Genomic DNA, 19,062 nt, shown 5'->3' with positions numbered 1-19,062 from the left:
TAAAGACCATTTTGTTCGTTTCAACAGCGTTGGTGTGAGCATTGCTGTCGAGCATAGGTCTTTCACTGTTGGAGAAAGTAATGCTGGCAATTGCTGAAGATTTCGTAATTCACGGTGGTACCGACGTTGATCATGGTCGATGCTTTGATGGATATGAAGGTTTTATCAACACGGACCTTGAGTGTCATTGAGGATTTGACGAGTCGATGGAAGGTTACCCAATAGATGGAAAGTTACCCAATAGATGGAATGTTTTCCAGTGATTTTCTCTCCCTGAATCTCCTCCAATGGGAGTCCTTGTGGGGAGGTGGCAGACTTGTCATAACATGCTGAAGGCCGATCTTTGTAGCCTTGTTATTTCTTCTCTTCCTCTGCTTTCGAAATCACAAGCATGCCTCTCAACCTGATGCCTTCTTTTTACTTTTAAGCGCTTTTTGACATTCTTTTGCAAATTTCACAATGTAGTGGGGGAAGGCAGAGTACACAAACCTTGTTAACATCACTAACTGCCTAGTGCCTCTCACTTAAGGGACACTCTGAGAAGAGTGAGGGTATCCGGACAAAATGATCTTGTCAGAATGAGCTCTACACTGGTTCATTTGAAGGCAGATTTAAATACATGTTGAGTTGAACCGTAACAAATATTACCAGAAAGGAAAAATGCAGATTTTGGAGGTGTGAATTCCTCAAAGGTGTTTGGAGATCCTTCTCTCAGTCAGAAGACTAAAATGGCTCTGGGAGTCAATAGCCTGTTCAACACATAGTGGGAAGGGGTGCCTCCCAGGTTCTTAAAGAAACAGTCTCATTTTTCTCTATTATAATGTCAGCCTATCTGGCTGCATACTACCCCTCATGTACACATTGTTAATAGGAAGTCTTGCATTTTGGATGATAACTTTGTATGCACATTCAGGAAAAATTGATCTAACATATTAAAGTTTTTTTTGTGTTTTTTGTTTGTACCCCATATGTGTCCATGGGAACATGCATCAGTACATATGGGCCTGTGGGTTGCATTTCATGAGGAGGCATCTCTTAGATGTAAAGGTAATACAGTAACTAGGACTTGGTTCTTCCAGCTCCACACTTTAAAACCTATATTCCCTCTCCTCTACAGGAAAATAAAGAAATTGTAGTAAATAATTTGCGATTGAATAACTGCAATACAGAGCACAGTTGGTTACCAAAGTCTTTGACAGCAAAACTTTAAAGCAGTAGAAGCTTGCATCACATGTGCATAAAACACATTTGACTTCCTGGGACTCAGGGACCATACAATAGAATGTATTACTTTTAAATTCCTAACACAACAAGCCCAAGTCTTTTTTCAGATTATAATCAACCCCTAGCTACCAACTTGTCACTTTGAGGGTCCTGAAACACAAGCCCTCCAGGTGGGGATGTTACAAGGACTCATTTTATGGAATTCTCTACCTGTAGAAGTCACTCTCAGATGAACGGATAGCACCAGCACCAAGTGACCTCCACAGTAGTGTGTCCTTTAGACAATAACAAATAGTTCCTAAAAGTTATGGGGGTACTAATGTTTGATAGCCAAAATTCACACTCCGTGTTTCTGATTGCCAAGTGTGCACATTTACAGTCTTCTCTCTGGTTATGATCTTTTACCAAATACTTTTAACTTCTTTGGCACTTAAGCATTAAGTTGCTGGCTTTTTTGTTTCAAGATTTTAAACTTAGCTGCGAGCAAACCTCTCATTCAAATGTGTGCCCCCCATACCTCTTGGGGAAGGGGGGGGGGCAGTGTTAAGCGAGATTTGCAGTACCCAATAGTGAAGTTTTAGCCCAAAGTCACAAATTAGGTATGTATCTTGATACTGCCAGGCAAACAAATAAGGTAAAATCTGCAGTCTTTTTCCATAACTATTGGTGAGGGAGGATTAATGGCAAATAGAACTCCCTACTGGCCCAACCAAATCAGCAGTGAATTTTCCGAAATTGCTTACTGAAATGTTTTTTGCGCATATATAGCCCAAAGTATGGCAAAAGCAATCATCTATAGGTCATAGCAGTCAAGAGGACTTAGAGTGGCCAAATCTATGAGCACATTTAAGTGTCCAAGAAGCAAAACTTGCTGAACTAAAATACGTTTTTTTTAAAACTGTCTCGAAAGTAAGCTTTCCATGCCAGTGGGTGGTAAAAGGGGTACAATTAATAAGGCATTTCTTAGATAAGCTCATAGTCATGGCGAATAGCTCAAACTTATTTGAGACATCTGAAGGCTGTAATTAGTATAGGTTAGATGGCCCACTGCACACATTTTGCCATGCTCATTTGACTGAAAGAGCCGGGCTCTGGGGATTTTTCTCAGATAATAATGTTGTAATTACGGACAGCCAACTCTACTGAGAATTGCTTTAACATAACATATGTATTTGTAAAGCGCACATTCACCCGGAAGGGTATCTTGGCGGCGAATAACAGATGTTTATTGTTACCAAACTCAATGGTACTTTTTTATTGACCTCAGATGGATGAAAGGCTGAGTGGACCCGCCGGGATTTGAACATGTGACCATGAGGTCGAACACAGGCCCCTGAAAGTAAACGTATTAGCCCACTGTGCCAGAAGACCAGTCTTTCAAACACTGACAACCATCCCAGAAAACATACATTCCAGAATGTTTGCTTTTTGAAATCTTGGACCTACAAATGCATAACTGTCCTACAATGACATCCTCTATTCTCAGGGACTTAAAGGTGAGGCGTAACACTTTAAACTAGATTGAGGCACGTAATGTTGTAAAACATTTTAAATTACTTTTCCAAGAGTTTCAGGGGCACCTATAAAGAAATCCTACAATTTAGCTTGGCTAGCACAAAGTACCCAACAAAAGAATTTAGTGTCAGATGATGGAATTGAAGCTTAAATCGTCTAGGGATACTGCCTGATGCATTTGTTTAGAATACAGAGTAGGCCTGTCTACCCTAATAACATGCTAATATTTATATGAAGTGACTGAATTAATACTAATTTGATATGAAACAATGTTGTTTTCCCATTCAGTGTAATGTCTTCCTATGTACTTCCTTAGTCAGATTTTTGTAGGAAGAGTGTTGAAACATTTTTTGGGGACATATAGATAACCCATGAGCAGACCCGTCTAGTCAAGAGTAACCGATTATTAGAGAATACTCTAACCGAATGATGAGGGGCTGAATTTAGAAGCATACGGTTGCAGTGTTCAAAGCCTTCTTTTCATGTGTGAAAAAAGCATTGAACTGTAAATATCCTTAAATGTCACATTTCTTTGTCATTTCTTTTACACTTAAATGTCAATGTCTCATCTCAATACAAGTCGAGGAAATGAGATCCATTAGTTGAGGAATGTACCAGGATTCCTTTTGGAGGATGATGCAGACTGAAACAGAAGACCAATTTAGGAGTAAAATGGAGATACTACTCTACAATGTTTCAATGTGAGATACTGTACAGACCATAACTATTAGCATTTAAATTGTTGTACACAACTCCTCAATAAATACCGTTCCAGAAGGAGGTTGTGAAAAGTTTAGATCAGCCATGCCTCCATTGCATAAAAAGCAAGGTTATACTAAATACTGAAATTTTCCATGTATGCAAAACTGCTCAATGGGCATTAAGGAGTGCACCTCAATCTTTACCCCAAAATAAGAATTAAGTAAATGTAAATTTGTTGCTGAAGATCTTCCAGTAGTAACACCTGGTGCAAAATATTAATTTTACTCCCCACAATTATCGTGAAGGGCAGTGTAGCTGACCACAACTTAGGGGATATTTAACTGAAGATTATTAACAATATATGAATAAGGGGGGCGTGGCTAGGTGCCAGCCAAGATAGCGGCATAGGATAATCTCTCTGTACCAACCCGAACCATCTCCTTCTACAATCCAGACTAATCCGTCCATCCCTGTAATTAAGGGCATACCAGGGTGTCCTGCAATACAGGAGTCTGTTGCGGATTCGAGCCTGGACACTGAGATCCTGTGAAGCCGGCGGCGCAGAGACCTTCACTGCGGTGGCTCGAGAGGGGCGTGGCAGAGAGCCGTACTGCGTGAGCCTGCCGGTAGCTTCAGAGACAGTTTAGTAGGACGGGGAACGGGCCCAGAGCCTCAGAAACTCCAACTCAAACTAGCGTGGCAACGGAGTGGGGTGCTCAGTCCCAGCTTCCATCGAGCATCCCGGGGGAGCTTCAATCCATATTGGTGAAGGAGGTTCCCCTGCAGCAGGTCGACAGGGGAGGGGCCAGGCTGCAGTCCCCGACACAGGCCGTGAAGGAGCCCTTCCCATGGAATACACAGCAACTCCTGCGACCAAGAGTGTGCTGGGACAGGTGAGGAAGCCTCTGTGGTGACGGAGGCAGAAGATATGTGGTGGGGAACTGGTTTGGGCCCAGGCGAGAACATGGAGGGTCCGGGGACTGAAATAACATAGGAGACAACCACAGAAAGGTGTCAGTGTCACCTCGCACACTAAGCAGGACTAGATCCCATCACATGCAGAGCAGCCACGCTGCAGGGCGCAGGTACCCTGTGTAGAGTGGTGAAATTGGTTGAAAACATTGTCCCGGGGAGTGGGACCACCGGAGCCGGACCAAAGACCAGACTGTGAAAATTTGATGGGCGGGGGAGCCCAGTGATAGAGCGGGGGGGGCCCCCATCATGCTCCATCCCGCAAAATCCAGTATCCCACCGAGCAGGTGGTAACTCAAGCCTACTTGGGACAGAATCAGTGTGTGGGGAGGGAGGGCGACCTCCCCCCCCCCTCCCCCCACCGGACAGCTATATTGCACCCTAAGGGAGTGGCCCCAGCCCACACAAAAATGATGGACAAGTAAACAGTCCTCCAGATGGCAGGGCCCGGAGGATACGACGACGGACGGAAGGAAGTTAGGAGACAACAGAACCCTTGTTGGGTGCCATAATGAGCCCTATCCAGTAGCTGGGAACAGCCCTAGAGTCTAAAATGGACAGAGTCACCATAGAGGTGAACCTCCTAAGGGCAGACATGAACAAGACATCCGAAAAAGTCGCTGCGCCAGATAACTAATATTAACGACCTCTAGTCCACCACCAGGAAATTGTAGGATCGGGTTCAATGACTCTCCCACCAACATAAATTGATGGCTACAAAGTTAGAAGACCAGGAAGGGAGGGCCCGCAGGAAAAACATCAGGGTGGTGGGGGTCCCGGAGGGGTCCTCGACGGATCTATTCCTGGAAGACCTAATTGTCCATCATCTGAAGACCAAACATCTTTCGAACTTCTTCGCAGTCAAAAGGGAGCACCGAGAGCCCATACCAATGCCCAAGCCTGGGCCCTCCACCAGAACTATTATTGCCAGAATCCTCAATTATTGCGACCAGGACGCCATCCTGCAGGTCGCACGAACACGGGGAGATCTACAGTACGAAAACACAACCATCTGTTTCTTACCGACTTTACCCTCATGGTAAAAAGTCAAAGTGCTGTGGGTCGAAAATCTGAAATATATGCTGTTGTTCCCAGCCAAACTTTGTGTACTGGATAAAGACAAATCATGGTACGTTACTGCCCGGCAGGAGGTATGGGACTGGCTGGAGAACAGCACCCAAGCAACAGCGGAAACAGGAACGGACACGGGAACAAGAAGGACGAATCCACTCTGGGTCGCACAACCTAATGGCAGGGGGCAGTTTCACTCCGGAAGAGTGCTACAGAAGCCCAACTGAATGACCATGCGGGGGCGGAAAGGGGGTGGGGGGGGGGGTGGGGAGTTAAGGGCCACAGAATTTTAGAAAACACGGTGCGAGGGGGGCTGTAACTGGCCAGAGACTGGCAGGACCTTGACCACAAGGAGGTGGATACTGGGCTGAGGACCTTACAATTGCAAAAGCACAAGTAAGTGCCGGGACAAGGTTGTACCAAGCATAAGGACACAATTAAATGCGAAGTCATTGGAGGAGGGGGTGGGTCGTCAGTGGGTTGAAGGTGGAGGCGCTAGCCCACCCTAGAGTGTGATCATTCTCATCCATCTTGTGAGCTGTAGCCTACCTGTGCCCCAGATTGCAGTAAGCAGAGTCCAGGAGGTGGTAAGGAGGCAGACTAGTGCTGTCTCTTCCCTTAAAAAACGATTTTCTCTACCTGTGATTGTATCTTCTCTTCTTTTTAAATGTCTTTAACTGTCTTTGCCTGTGGTTGTTACAGTTTAAAACTAATTTTAACATGCCCGTGATTGCATAATTTATCACCTGTTTTGTGTTTAAATTTGTGGTTTTTCCTGCCTGTGACTGCTTCCATTTAACCTGTTGAATTGTGGGATCTGCAGTCCAAACTCTGTAGTTTTTCCCTCTCATTCCCTGTGACTACCAGTTTTTCCCTCCAAATTTCTCCTTTGCTCTGTGCGAAAACCTGTATGTTAAGCAGTGCACCCCCAGCCACCATTTTGTGTTAACAAGTCAGTGAAACCAGCCCCCCCCCCGTCCCCCCACTCCCCAGCAACAGGGATATTCTACATCAGAGGGTGCTCTCAGACAGCAGTAATCTGCTGTGTGCTGTTTAAACTGTATTTAATAGGGACTGTGCACTTCGTTTTCAAACAGTATTGTTAAAGGACAAGTTTGTTAGGCCCTTACCTGCAGAAGTCCAAAGTGTGGATTGAGCCTGTCTGTCACCTAGGAGAATTCGGAATAGAGCAGCAGCTTCCAACTCCTTGGCCAGCAAACCTTGTCTGAGGGAGCTAGGAGCTTATATAGTCTGCTAATGTTTGGTACATGTGTACACTGATTGGTGGTTGTATCTGGTGTTTCTATTGGATTAGGGTTAGTGTCCTCATTGGTTGGTTATTTGAGGATTCGGATTGGTTTCTGGGTCTGTGATTCAATCAATGTAGGGTTGGGACTAGGGCTAGGGTTTGGATTTCTATTGGAAGTAGGGACTAGTGCATCCAGTGATATTGGTTGTTGGGACTAGGGTGGGACTAGGCCTAGGGTTAGGCCTTTAATTGGAAGTAGCTATTAGGGCTTATGGTGTGATTGGTTGCTGGACTAGGTGTGGGACTAAGAGTAGGGTTAGGCTTGCTATTGGAAGTGGAGACTAGGGCTTCCTGTGACCTTGGTTGCTTGGACTTGGGTTGGTACTACTGGTAGGGCTAGGGTCTCTATTGGACATAGAGATCAGGGTTTTTGAAACCGACTGGTTGCTTGGACTAGGGCTAAGATTGGCTGTAAGGTCTCTCCTACTGGTTCCAGATTTTAGGGGTAGTGTTGTGATTGGATAGTGTTACGGCTAGAGTTCCCATCGGCTGAAGGAGTCACCTGATTACTAGGGCAATCAAGGGCGTCTCCGCACGAGCGCCGAGGCTAGGGGCAGAGAGGACAAGGGCAGTTGCCTGTTTGAGCTTGTTCAAGACTGGTCGGGACCAGGGCCGGAAATGCTGGCCATGTTCCTATTCAGTAATACCCACCCACAATTTTCACTACAGATATGTACCGATCTGTAGTATCTTCATGTAAGGATATTACTGTTCTCCTGTATCTTGTAACTAGCTGCTCAGCCAGTGTGAGAGTTCCATGTGGAATGTTGACGTGACTGGAATGTTGGAGGTTGGTGTGGTGTGAGACAGTTGAGAGGATGGGCTGAGCAGCTAGCAGGCTGCTCCTGGTGGGGCTATTCTATGGACTTAATTAACTTAATAAATACGCTTAAGATCTATCCTGGCTACGTCTGCTGTGTCACATCAACCTATGGAACCAGGTCACTTCAATTGGCGACGAGTTGGACTAAAGAAACCGTGCGTGTAACCTGAATAGACTGGTGTGTAACTAAACTTGTGTGACTTGAAGAAATTTGACTTAAAGAAAAGAAACTCCTCATTTGGTGAAACTACCCGGCACAGTGAGCCCCACCAGTGACCACAACACCGGTCGCCCAAACCTCCGTGTGCCAGTTGGAGTGAGGAGTGGAGCTGCAAGCTTTTCCCTAGTGCAGCACAGAGGTTTGCCTCAGTCCAGTTTCTCCTTCGAGGTGTTGTGTCCCAGAGCCTCCTTGTGGATGTCTTCGCGACCAAGAATGGTGTCTTTTGAAGGCTGCTGGCCCCAGTGACAGTCGTGTAGGAGAAGTACCTGCAGTCTCTTTGTGTTGGACTGTGGAGGGCCTCTTGACGATCGTGAAGTGAGTTTTTTGGGAGCTGTCACCGTAAGAGGTGTAAAGAAGATTTGTCTTTACCAGCGCCTATGTGCCACTACATATATCGACAGGGCAACCAGAACCAAGCTATTCAGTGACTGTCTTTGTTTTTGCCTTAGTGCGAAGTGCAGTGTTTCTAGTGACAGTAAGGCTCACTCGTGACCGTTTTAATCTACATTATGCCACAACCAATGTCAAGGCTGCCACTACCAATGTATACTGCGCCTATGGAACCAAGGTATTGAGTGACTGACTGTGTTTATGCTTCAGTGCGAAGTTCATTGACTTTACTTACACAGGATGTTGTATTGCTGACTGTCTTTGTATTCTCTCTCTTGAGCTAGCACTGCACCTGTGTGAGATTTATTTGTGCCACTGCCCGCTTTATTGGTCTATTGGCACTTTGACAGTTGTACGGATGAACTTAATTCGGATCCCAGTGTTTCTGCCAGATTTAGAGGAGACGGACACTGTGATCTATGTGTAGTTCCGAATTAATGGATAATGTTTTCAAATATGCTGCAGGGCCTGTTAATGGGGACGGTTGCGCTTCGTTTTTAAAAACGCTCGCGCACCTCACCTTGTTCTTGTTGTCGCGCAGAGCATCAACAGAACCTTCATGATGTTTCCTACATTGCCAACTTCGGATTGCATGCTGCCTATGGACGTTTGGGAGCAAGAGCGCGCCGATAGCCACACGGCGCACGTCTCTTCAGCGTACCGCCATCTTGGAATTGGCGTGTGCAGATGTAGTAGTCGCATTTTACAGTCTGCTTCCTCCAGTAAGATGCCAACCATGTGTTGTACGCTCAATAAAGTTATGTCTGCGTAGCAACGTGAGGATTTCTTCCTCAAGTGTCCTCCTCTTCGTTTCATCGTTCGTTCAGTCAACACAAGTCAACGGACATTCGACGCTGGCCTTTTTGTTTTCAGTGCGCACGTTTGGGCAAAATATTCTTATTTTCAGGAAACCGGACATTCTAAACCGGACTCTCTTCAGCTTCAACATAAAGAAGTATGCTTTTCTTAATTCTGTCACCGAACAGTGCCTACATTCTTCATGGTGAGTTTCTTTTGTTGACTTAGTGCCCTGGCTCGTTTTCCTTCTCGGTGGGCATGATGTCTGCTGCACAGCATTTTGATCCGTTCCAAAGTATTTTGTTATGCTGCCAAGTCCCTTGTCACTTTCAAGCGCTCATGTTTGTCAACTGACATTGTTTCTGTTCGTAGTTCTTTCATCTGGATTGTCACTAAGAACTGTTGCACGCCTGTCTATCTTCACGGTGACAGGCACACCTATGACTATGGTTAATTAACATGCTATGGTTTTAATCATTTCAGGATATGAGAGTGTACCCAGTGTCTCACTACTCGGGTGAAAGATCGTTCACCGGCGGGTCACAGTTTATTATTGCACAACTAGTGAGAATGGTTTTGGTACAGATAATTACTGCATTTCTAGTGAGAATGTTTTTGCATACTTATGTTGGTGTTCTGATTTAGTACCACATTTTTGTTGTGTTGGTCGTGTGGTGTGTATCAGTCACTCTATGCTGCACGTTGTCTACTATTCTGGGTGTTGGTCATCCTGTGACTCAATTGTCGGTGTATAGGGGGTGTTAGTAATGGGTGTTAGTCCCATATACTTAGTGTTTAGGGGGTGTTATTCCCACCTAGGTCATGGTTTATGGGTGTTAGTCCCATATATTCAGTGTGTAATGGGAGTTAGTCCCATATACTTAGTGTTTAGGGGGTGTTAGTCCCACCTAGGTCATTGTTTATGGGTGTTAGTCCCATATACTTAGTGTTTAGGGGGTGTTAGTCCCACCTAGGGCATTGTTAATGGGTGTTAGTCCCATATATTCAGTGTTTAATGGGGGTTAGTCCCATATACTCTGTGTTTAGGGGGTGATAGTTCCTTCTACGTTTTAGTGCTGGGTTTTAATCCCATTTACTATTCAGTGTATGGGGGAGTTGGGTCCACCTATGTAAGTGGTATTGGGTTCCAATACCTTTCATAGTTTGCTTTAGGGGTTTTTCTCCTTTATGTATCTTATGTGGTGTCTTTTTAATTTCTGTTTGGGAGTTTAATGTTCTTTTCGTGTCTTATTAAAAGAGGAGATTGGTGATAGGGTGTGAGTTTAATGTTCTCTTTGGTGTCTTATTATAAGAGGAGGATGGTGATAGTTTATTCTTATCTTTTCATCCTTTTTCTTATCCTTTTTCTGCTGTTTTTAGTCTGGGTCCCTTTCGTGGTATAGTTTATTCATCTTACCTTTGGGTTTTGGACTATTTATCTCGTTTATATTTTGTGTTTAAGTGCTTCGTACCTTTAGTATTGTTTGTTTTATTTTCAATTGTAAAGAAGGGAGATATTGTAGTATCTTCATGTAAGGATATTACTGTTCTCCTGTATCTTGTAACTAGCTGCTCAGCCAGTGTGAGAGTTCCATGTGGAATGTTGACGTGACTGGAATGTTGGAGGTTGGTGTGGTGTGAGACAGTTGAGAGGATGGGCTGAGCAGCTAGCAGGCTGCTCCTGGTGGGGCTATTCTATGGACTTAATAAACTTAATAAATACGCTTAAGATCTATCCTGGCTACGTCTGCTGTGTCACATCAACCTATGGAACCAGGTCACTTCACTATCTTTGTGTATTGCTTTGTATAAACATGTAAAATAATTATGTTGTTTAAAAAAAATCATCTTTGGTCTACATGTACTTGCTTCCATTATGCATCTATGTACCTCCATGTACTTGGATCTGTGTGTCTGTTACTTTTCTCCTGAAAAAGCATATCTAATGCGTTACCCTACTTCTCAGCCTATACTTCTCTCAATATATTTTCTAGCACAACTTTCTGACTCTTCTCAAACTACTTTCTACTACTCTTTCCAATGCACTACCCTATCTCTCACCCCATACATCAATATATCCTCTACATCCACTCTCTCATTTATGCCATACCACTACTATGATTCCCAAAATATCCCTTTCTAGACTCTCTACTACTCTACCCATCCTTGCATCATCTGACACCTTTTTTACTATACTGATTCCTCAAAACAAACCTCTCTAAACTCTTCCCTCTGACTCTTCCCCTCGAAAACCCCTTTTTACTCATCCAAAAGACTCCTCCTACTGCTATGACTTCAAAAAAGAAATAAAACCCCCCAAAAAATTCCTTCACTCCGCTATCCTTTTCAATCAAAATAACAGACTAACATGCTCACCTCTCAAATTCCATTTTCCACTATATTAACTCGCCACTAATCCTTTCTTGGTTCCAGAGTAGTGTGCTACTCGTCAATAAAGCGTTTCAACACCCCATCATGGTTACAAGCACTATATAAATGCAAGCCTTTTTTCCCTTTTCTTCCCCTCCCCTTCTCAATCCAAATGACTGACTAGCATATCCACCACTCAAATAATTTCATGTGTCACCATACTTATTCAACACTAATAGTTATCGGTTCCAGAGTAGCATGGTACTCGCCAAAAAAGTGCTTCAAAACCCCATCAGGGGTAGCAAGCGCTATATAAATACAAACCTCTTCCCCTCTTCTATCTCGCCGCCTACCCTTCTCTATCCAAATAACTGAATAACATATCCACCACTCAAATTACTTCATATTTCACTATACTAATTTTCAACACTAATCCTTTAAGGGTTCCGGAGTAACGTGCTACTCGCCAGAAAAGCGCTTCAACACCCATCAGGGGTAACAGGTGCCATATGAATGCAAACCCGCCGCTATCCTTCTCACTCCAAATAACTGACTAATATCCACTACTCAAATTACTTCATATTTCACCATACTAACTCGCCACTAATCCTTTATGGGTTCCAGAGTAATGTGGTACTCGCCAATAAAGCGTTTCAACACCCCATCAGGGTTACAAGCACTATATAAATACAAACCTTTTTTCTCTTCTATCCTTCTGCTATCCTTCCGAATGCAAATAACTGACTAACCTATCCACCACTTAAAATGTACTTGCGTGTTACTCGCTGAAAAAAGCGCTTCGACGCATCGTCAGGGGTAGTAAGTGCTATGCAAATGCAATTACAATACAATGATTACAAAAGGGCAACAGGCACTCTGCAAATTGGGGAAGCGGGTAGTTATAAGCATACGCTGAAGGGTCGAGGGATGGGATTTTGTTTAAATATAATAATGTTGCGCATCTCTAAAGGTTTAAATGTTTTAGCTGCACATGTGCCAATACATGAACTCCATTACACTTTGGCTTGAAATGGTGGGGAAGGGGGATGAGAGGAGGGGTATCAACTCCTTTAGTGCGGTTATGACTACACACTCTGAGGCAGCTCTGAGGGTTTGGACATTGAACGTTAGAGGCCTTGGGGACAAAATTAAACAAACCATGGTCCTGCAATACTTGCGTAGACACTCCCCAGACTTAGTATTTCTGCAGGAGACGATCTTCCTTGCTAACCATTCAATAGATTCGGAGACACACTTGTGGCCCATTCAGGATTTACCTCGGGTTCTAGGTGGGTGGTGATACTTGTCAAGAACTCGGTGCCCTTTCTGCAGGGACGCATTAGGCAGGACCCATCGGGCAGATATGTAGCCCTGATGGGAATGGGGGGGGGGGGGGGGGGGGGGGGGTTGAGGGAAGTGGGGGTACGGGTGAATGGCCCTCAACTTGTGTTCCACATACATACCCCCAGAAATTACATACCAAAACTCTGACAATAAGCAGGCTGTTGCTAGACATGCCTCAGGGCATCCTAATATTGGGAGGGGATATGAACGTCACATTATCCCCAGAACTTGATAGAACGGCAGTCTCCCGCCATGCAGCGGGCCAGGTGCCCCCGAGAGCATTCTGGATGCAATGGGACTAACAGATCTGTGGAGAACACAGAATCCAACAGAGAGGCAATACAAGCACGTCTCGGCTGCACACGGCAGTGGGTCGAGATTAGACTAGATCTTCACACAACGCATATATGAGGGACAGTTTAGTAATGCACAACTCAAAGTGAGGGGCATATAAGACCACTCCCCCGTGGAGATGGGCCTCAGTGGTCCCGTTCGGGTTCATACACTCCCTCCTTGAATTGATCCCCGACACGTCAGGGACCGGGAGATCTAAACAAGTTCAGGGAGCAATCAAAACAGTATTTCAAATAAAATTCCAGCAATGTAAAAATCGCAATCCACACATTGCGGAAGGCGTAAAAGTTGTGGCACAGGGTTACGTGCAGGCAGCGATTGTATGAAAGAGAAAAGAACGGCATTTCTGATGCAACGAACTAGAACACGAAATTACCGCTCTGGAGCTATAGATGGGGGAAATGGATACTGTGGAACCTAAGATGGGGCATAAGTTACGCCTCAAACAGAGGGAACTTAGGAACCTGGGGGGAATGGCCCGAAAGTATGCGATCGCCTCACAGAGGCGTTTGACCTTGGTGACAAACCAATAAAATATTAGCATGGCTAGAAAAGAGAGACAGACCCAAACTGGGTTTTGGAGATCCAAACGCCTAGCGGTGACTTGTGTCGATCTGAAGGCAAAATAGCTGAGGCCTTTGCGGCATTCTATAAAGAGCTATACCAATCAGTTTCCAACAAGAGGGAAGATTACTGTGTCAACTAGCTTAAAGATATTGCTCTGCTGGTACTCTAAGCGGAGGACAGAGACCTAACTAATGAGGAGATTGCTGGGGCCATCAGAGACCTTCAACAGGGGAAAGCACTGGGTCCAAACGGACTGCCACCTATATTAAACAAATGGGCAGCAGACACACTAGTACAGCCAATGCTTGATATGTTCCAGGCAGCAAAGGAGTGGCAGCTGTCAAAGGACCTACAAATGGTCACCATAGTAGTCATTCCAAAGGAAAGGTAAACACCCAGAGGTATGCAGCTTATACAGACCCATATCCCTTTTTAAACTTTGAGGCAAAGGTACTTGCCAAGGTGATGGCCACTCAAGTACAGTCTACAATCCCTACATTAATTCACCCGGATCAATCCGGGTTCATACCACACAGGAGCACCAGGCTAAATCTTAGACGTCTGTATGGCATCATGGCCGTAACCGTGTACTATCTGGCGGAGGCCACAGCAGTGCTCTCACTGGACGCCCATATGGCGTATGATAGCATAGAATGGCCATACCTATTTGCTGTACTATCGAGACTCGTTTTGGCCCAAAGTTCTGTGCGTGGGTTTGCCTGCTGTATTCCGGCCCGAGGGCAAAAGTATGAGTTAATGGGACGGTATCCAGACCATTCACACTACATAGAGGCACACAGCACGGTTGCCCTCTTTCCCCAAAGATCTTTATGATGGCTCTCGAGCCACTGGCTGAGTGGGTGCGCAGGGATTCCCTGGCGCACGGAATTGACATTGGAGGGGGCTGGGAGGAACAAATCTCCCTATACGCGGATGATATTTTATTGTATGTGCACAGACCTCAGCAGACATTCCACAGACTAATACATATCTTCCAAACATTTGGACGCTACTCGGGCTACAAGATAAATTGGGAGAAATCGTTAATTTTCCCTTTGACTGGAGAGATCCCTTCTCTTGCATCGGCCTGTGGTGCCCTGTCTATAAAAGGACAAATTCAAATACTTAGGAATCTGGATAACTAAGTCAAAAGAGGAATTCTTGGTCCTGAATCTCTATTCCCAACTTGAGCAGCTACGAGAGGACATGAACCACTGGAGACGGCTACCGGTCACCCTCATGTGCTGGGTCGTCTTACTCAAGATGATGGTCCTTCCGTGCCTCCAGTATGCGTTTCAGAACTCCCCATACCTGATCCAGACTGCTCTTTCAAAAGATAGACAGGAAGCTATGTAATCTGCTATGGGAATGGGGTAGCCCATGAATTGCACTACGCAAACTACAACAGGGAGTATATGACGGAGGTCTGGAGGTTCTGATTGTTAGGAGCTACTATTATGCCTCCCAACTCGTAGATACATCAATGATTGGGTCTTTGTACCCTACACAGAACCAGTGTACCATGTGGACCGCCATGCCATGGGAATCGGAGGGTACCCAGCGGCATTGTATCGGAAAAGCCGCATAATAATTCTTCCCACACACACACACACTCGGTGGTACAGGCATGGCGAGTGGCCACAAAACTAGTGAAATGGGAGGCCAAGCTGACAGAACAAACCCCGCTATGGGATAGCGACCGATTGGGCAAACCTGGATGATTGCGGGGCTTTCGTAGATGGGACCTCATGGGGACAGACCTCCTAGGGGTGGTCCGGCAGGGAGTGACCATGGTTATAATTCGAAGATTAGCAAACAGAATTCCAGATGGCCGATGGAGAACAGTTCCGGTATCTGCAGTTGAGGCATGCCTTATGATGCCACATGCCAGAGGGAGAGCAGATGCCCGACTGATCCCCATTGGAGGACAGAATGCTACTAGACCCGATGGTGGACAAGGTAATCACTTTAACATATCGGAAGATTATCAACAACTTGCCAGATCCCTTGGGTCCCCTCAGGGAGGCCTGGGAGACAGATTTGGGTCTATTGGAGGACGATGACTTGGCAGAGGCCATGCAGAGCCCCAGGGAATGCGATATATGATCAAGATTTCATTTGATCCAACTCAGAATACTACACAAGTCATACACCTCCATGACGCTTTTGTACAAAATAGGTCTTAGTTATTCGGGTCAGTGCGCCAGGGGGTGCGGGCTCCTTCTTATATCCTCTGGCTATGCCCCATAATTCAAAGTTACTGGAAGGGAGTGGCACAGGTAATGACTACAGTAGTGGAGCAGCAGGTGCCAGCGGACGCTAGGAAGCACCTGTTGGAAGTAAATGGGGCAACAACATGGCCCAAACACACCAAGACCTGCTGATGTTGGCTGCGGGGGTGGCAATGCGGAACATTTCTAGGACTTGGGGGGGCAGCAGATCCTCCAAGGATCGGAGACTGGAACAAAGACCTAGATTGGTGCCAGCAGGCGGAAGAAGTCGTTTATCAGAGCAGAGGATGCCTAAATAAATGGGAGATCGGAGGTACCTGGATGAAATATCAATCTTAAAGGGTGTGGGGTTGAAGGGTGGATGGGGTGAACCCGACACACAGGGGGCTTGAGATCCACTTAGGTACCTAGTTGATGAATGGAACTAAACTGTACTCCTCTTTCTACCACTGCCAGATGATGTAAGTGTTAACGCATGTGATGGTGTTTGATGCAGCAGGTTTAATAAAAAGAATTAAAAAAAAAAACAATATATGAATAAAGGAAAGCTGCAAGTAAACAAATGCTATAAATGGAAATTAACTATTAACTAGCTATCAACTGTTTGAACTACACCATACAGAAAACTGACTACTTTATTTTGACCTACAACTGACTGGTAGCAGCAGTCAAATGTGACTTTACTTTTATAAAATGCTGACCTAGAGTTCTTGTACTCAAGCACACCCACTCTCAGCGAATCTACATTGCCTGATCCAGTCATTTTACCCTTTCAGGCCAATCAGTGAGACAAACATAGCCAACCTGGCACAACAGGACTCAAACCAGTAGCCTTAGTTTTTGCTTTCAGCTACACTTTCAGGGCACCCACGGCTGTCACTATGCTGAGAGCTTAGTTTTCCTTCTAAACACCACCTCAGGAATATTTGGGGGAAATTTGATTTTCGCCAACAATTCTAGGACTTTAGTTAAGGTAGTTTAATAGGATTCAAAGCAGGGGCAGTATGACTCATAATGCAAGGCCAGACCTGTGTAGTAAATATATTTTCTCCCACCACTACCAGATTTTCAGAGTACATGGGAAACCTCCTGTTTTCAATGTAAACTAGCAAGTCGGTAATTGGTAGATATGCTGCAGTGGGTAATCTCAAGTGCCATAGGTTCTAAACGCACAATTTAAACCGGTTAAGGACATTAAAATTAAATATTACATTTGGGTTTCCATGTGTATTTGAAGAAATTTGACATAATAAAAATTACAAGTGTCTGTGTAGAAATTCAAAAGATAAGCAATTAATCGGGCATCAACTCAACTGTGACTCGCTGCCATTATAAGAAAGTTGATACCAGTAATCTCTCATTATATTCTCCATGTTCGTTTACTCCTTGCAGGTGTATTTCTGCACTCTTCCCATCAGATATCCTCTTCTTGGAAGCAGTTTGATTGTGTTTATTTATTTTTATTTTTTTTATAGAGGGGACACATTTGGGTTATTGCCTGTTAAAGATTTAACCTGCTCCTAAAACTTGCCTCTTTTGGATCAGGTGACAATGACAACTAAATATGAATTTCTTTTAGGGAAAGACTTGTAGGAACACAGACTACAAATGCCAGAGAACGGCTGAGTAACCAGGTTTTTTGTAAGCTGAAACTTAAACATGTTTATGACTGTTTGTCCCACCTGTCAGCACAAGGCGGTATTTTAATGTGTCAAAGGGAACTGGCACGAGATAACTTGTCATATATCCCAATCTCCGATGTAAATAAAGTCTCTAAAGCTTTGCCAGTGATTGCTTCGGTTGTTAATCTGCATGGTGAAAGCCTGCATCCATTGCCAAAAACTGCAATTGAAATAACTGTAGAACACCTCAGAACTGTAGTTCAAAAGCATGGGCTTCTCTGTGTAACTGAACAAATTCTACCACGAAACACACTTCAAAGAGCTATTTTCTTACATTTTCAGGATATTTTCGAATTCAGCAGCCACATCAGCAGGCAGTATTTCACTTAATTCAGTTGCCCCAATGACGTCACATCTGTCCTGGCTGCCAGTGGATGTGTGCGTGTTTTAAATACTTGTGTGTGGACCAAGGTGTTGCATCATATAGCAATGTGGATAAGAAAGAAGGAGCTTGCCAAGGTATTCTAGGCTAAAATAAAGAAAGCGTAGTCTTAATAATGTATTCTGTGCACTGTGGAGGAAGCAACAGGAGTGCAGTTTGCACCAAATAAGGCAGCATGTGTTTAGCACAGCCTCGTCCCTTTGGAGAACGCTGTAGCGTTGTGAGGCTTGAATGCAAATAACGTCTTAGCCCTTATGAGTCATGTTACAGTAAGCAGAGGATTTTCCCAAAGAAATAGGATTCAATTAGCTACAGGACAAAAGGCCACTTGGAGGCTCAGCGAGAGTGGCGCTCTTTTTTCGTCGAGTGTCCTTGAATGCATATACATCACAGAGTCAGCCACCATGTCTATATGATCAAGATCCGACACATACGCTCAAGTGGATCGCAAAGGTCGTAAGTATTGCTACATACCATTATCATCTGTGACGGGCTTCCGTCGATCCTCTGGAGAGACATGCACCAGCTGCAGGACGAGAGGTCTCCGGGTCACTATTCCAGTGCCCCTGGGAAGCAAGTCTCTGCCAACAAGGCTTTCCAACACCGAGCTCTTTCCACTGCTCTGAAAACACAAATGAGGTCATCTTAAGCCACTCCTTCCCCATCCATAAATAACATAAAATGACAAACAGTAATATCAGAATGGACTCTGAATGGGTTTAGAATTACCAATGAAAGAACTCAGTTTGCAAGAATCCCTGGAAAGATGTTTGGTATCCAAAATGCCAAGTCACCAATTGATCAGTGCCAGTCAAGACTGACAACATTTACTTACTGCTGACAAAATAGAACTAAACAACTGAAAGAAACAGCACTACATAACAATAAATATATAAATCAGTGACCGGTTTTCCTGGCGATATACTTTCACATCAGAAAACAGGGCTCCTAAATCAGCCTGAACTTATTGCCCCTGCCACTTTCCTTGGGTGGGACCTCATCTCCCAGACAGCACCTGTTTCAGTGGAGGTGTGGACAACAGACTCTGCACTATAAAAGCGATTGGTGCATACCGTGGAGCGGGACGCACCCAGACACATGCTCGGGT

General features: G+C 44.7%; 1 protein-coding gene across 4 annotated transcripts in view; it reads right to left on the bottom strand.

Annotated features, from left to right (window-relative positions):
• The window catches only part of DNM1L (dynamin 1 like), a 610,546-nt gene that overhangs the window by 497,745 nt on the left and 93,739 nt on the right, over positions 1 to 19,062 (bottom strand). For all 4 annotated transcript variants that reach the window (XM_085652405.1, XM_085652403.1, XM_085652402.1 and 1 more), the window contains exon 2: positions 18,429 to 18,576. In XM_085652405.1, coding sequence (XP_085508531.1) covers positions 18,429 to 18,576 — 148 coding nt within the window. The remainder of the gene's footprint in view (positions 1 to 18,428; positions 18,577 to 19,062) is intronic.

The sequence above is a fragment of the Triturus cristatus genome, chromosome 4_1, assembly GCF_964204655.1.
Source record: "Triturus cristatus chromosome 4_1, aTriCri1.1, whole genome shotgun sequence".
NCBI classification, from domain to species: domain Eukaryota; kingdom Metazoa; phylum Chordata; class Amphibia; order Caudata; family Salamandridae; genus Triturus; species Triturus cristatus.
This window is presented reverse-complemented; position numbering and strand designations above follow the sequence as displayed.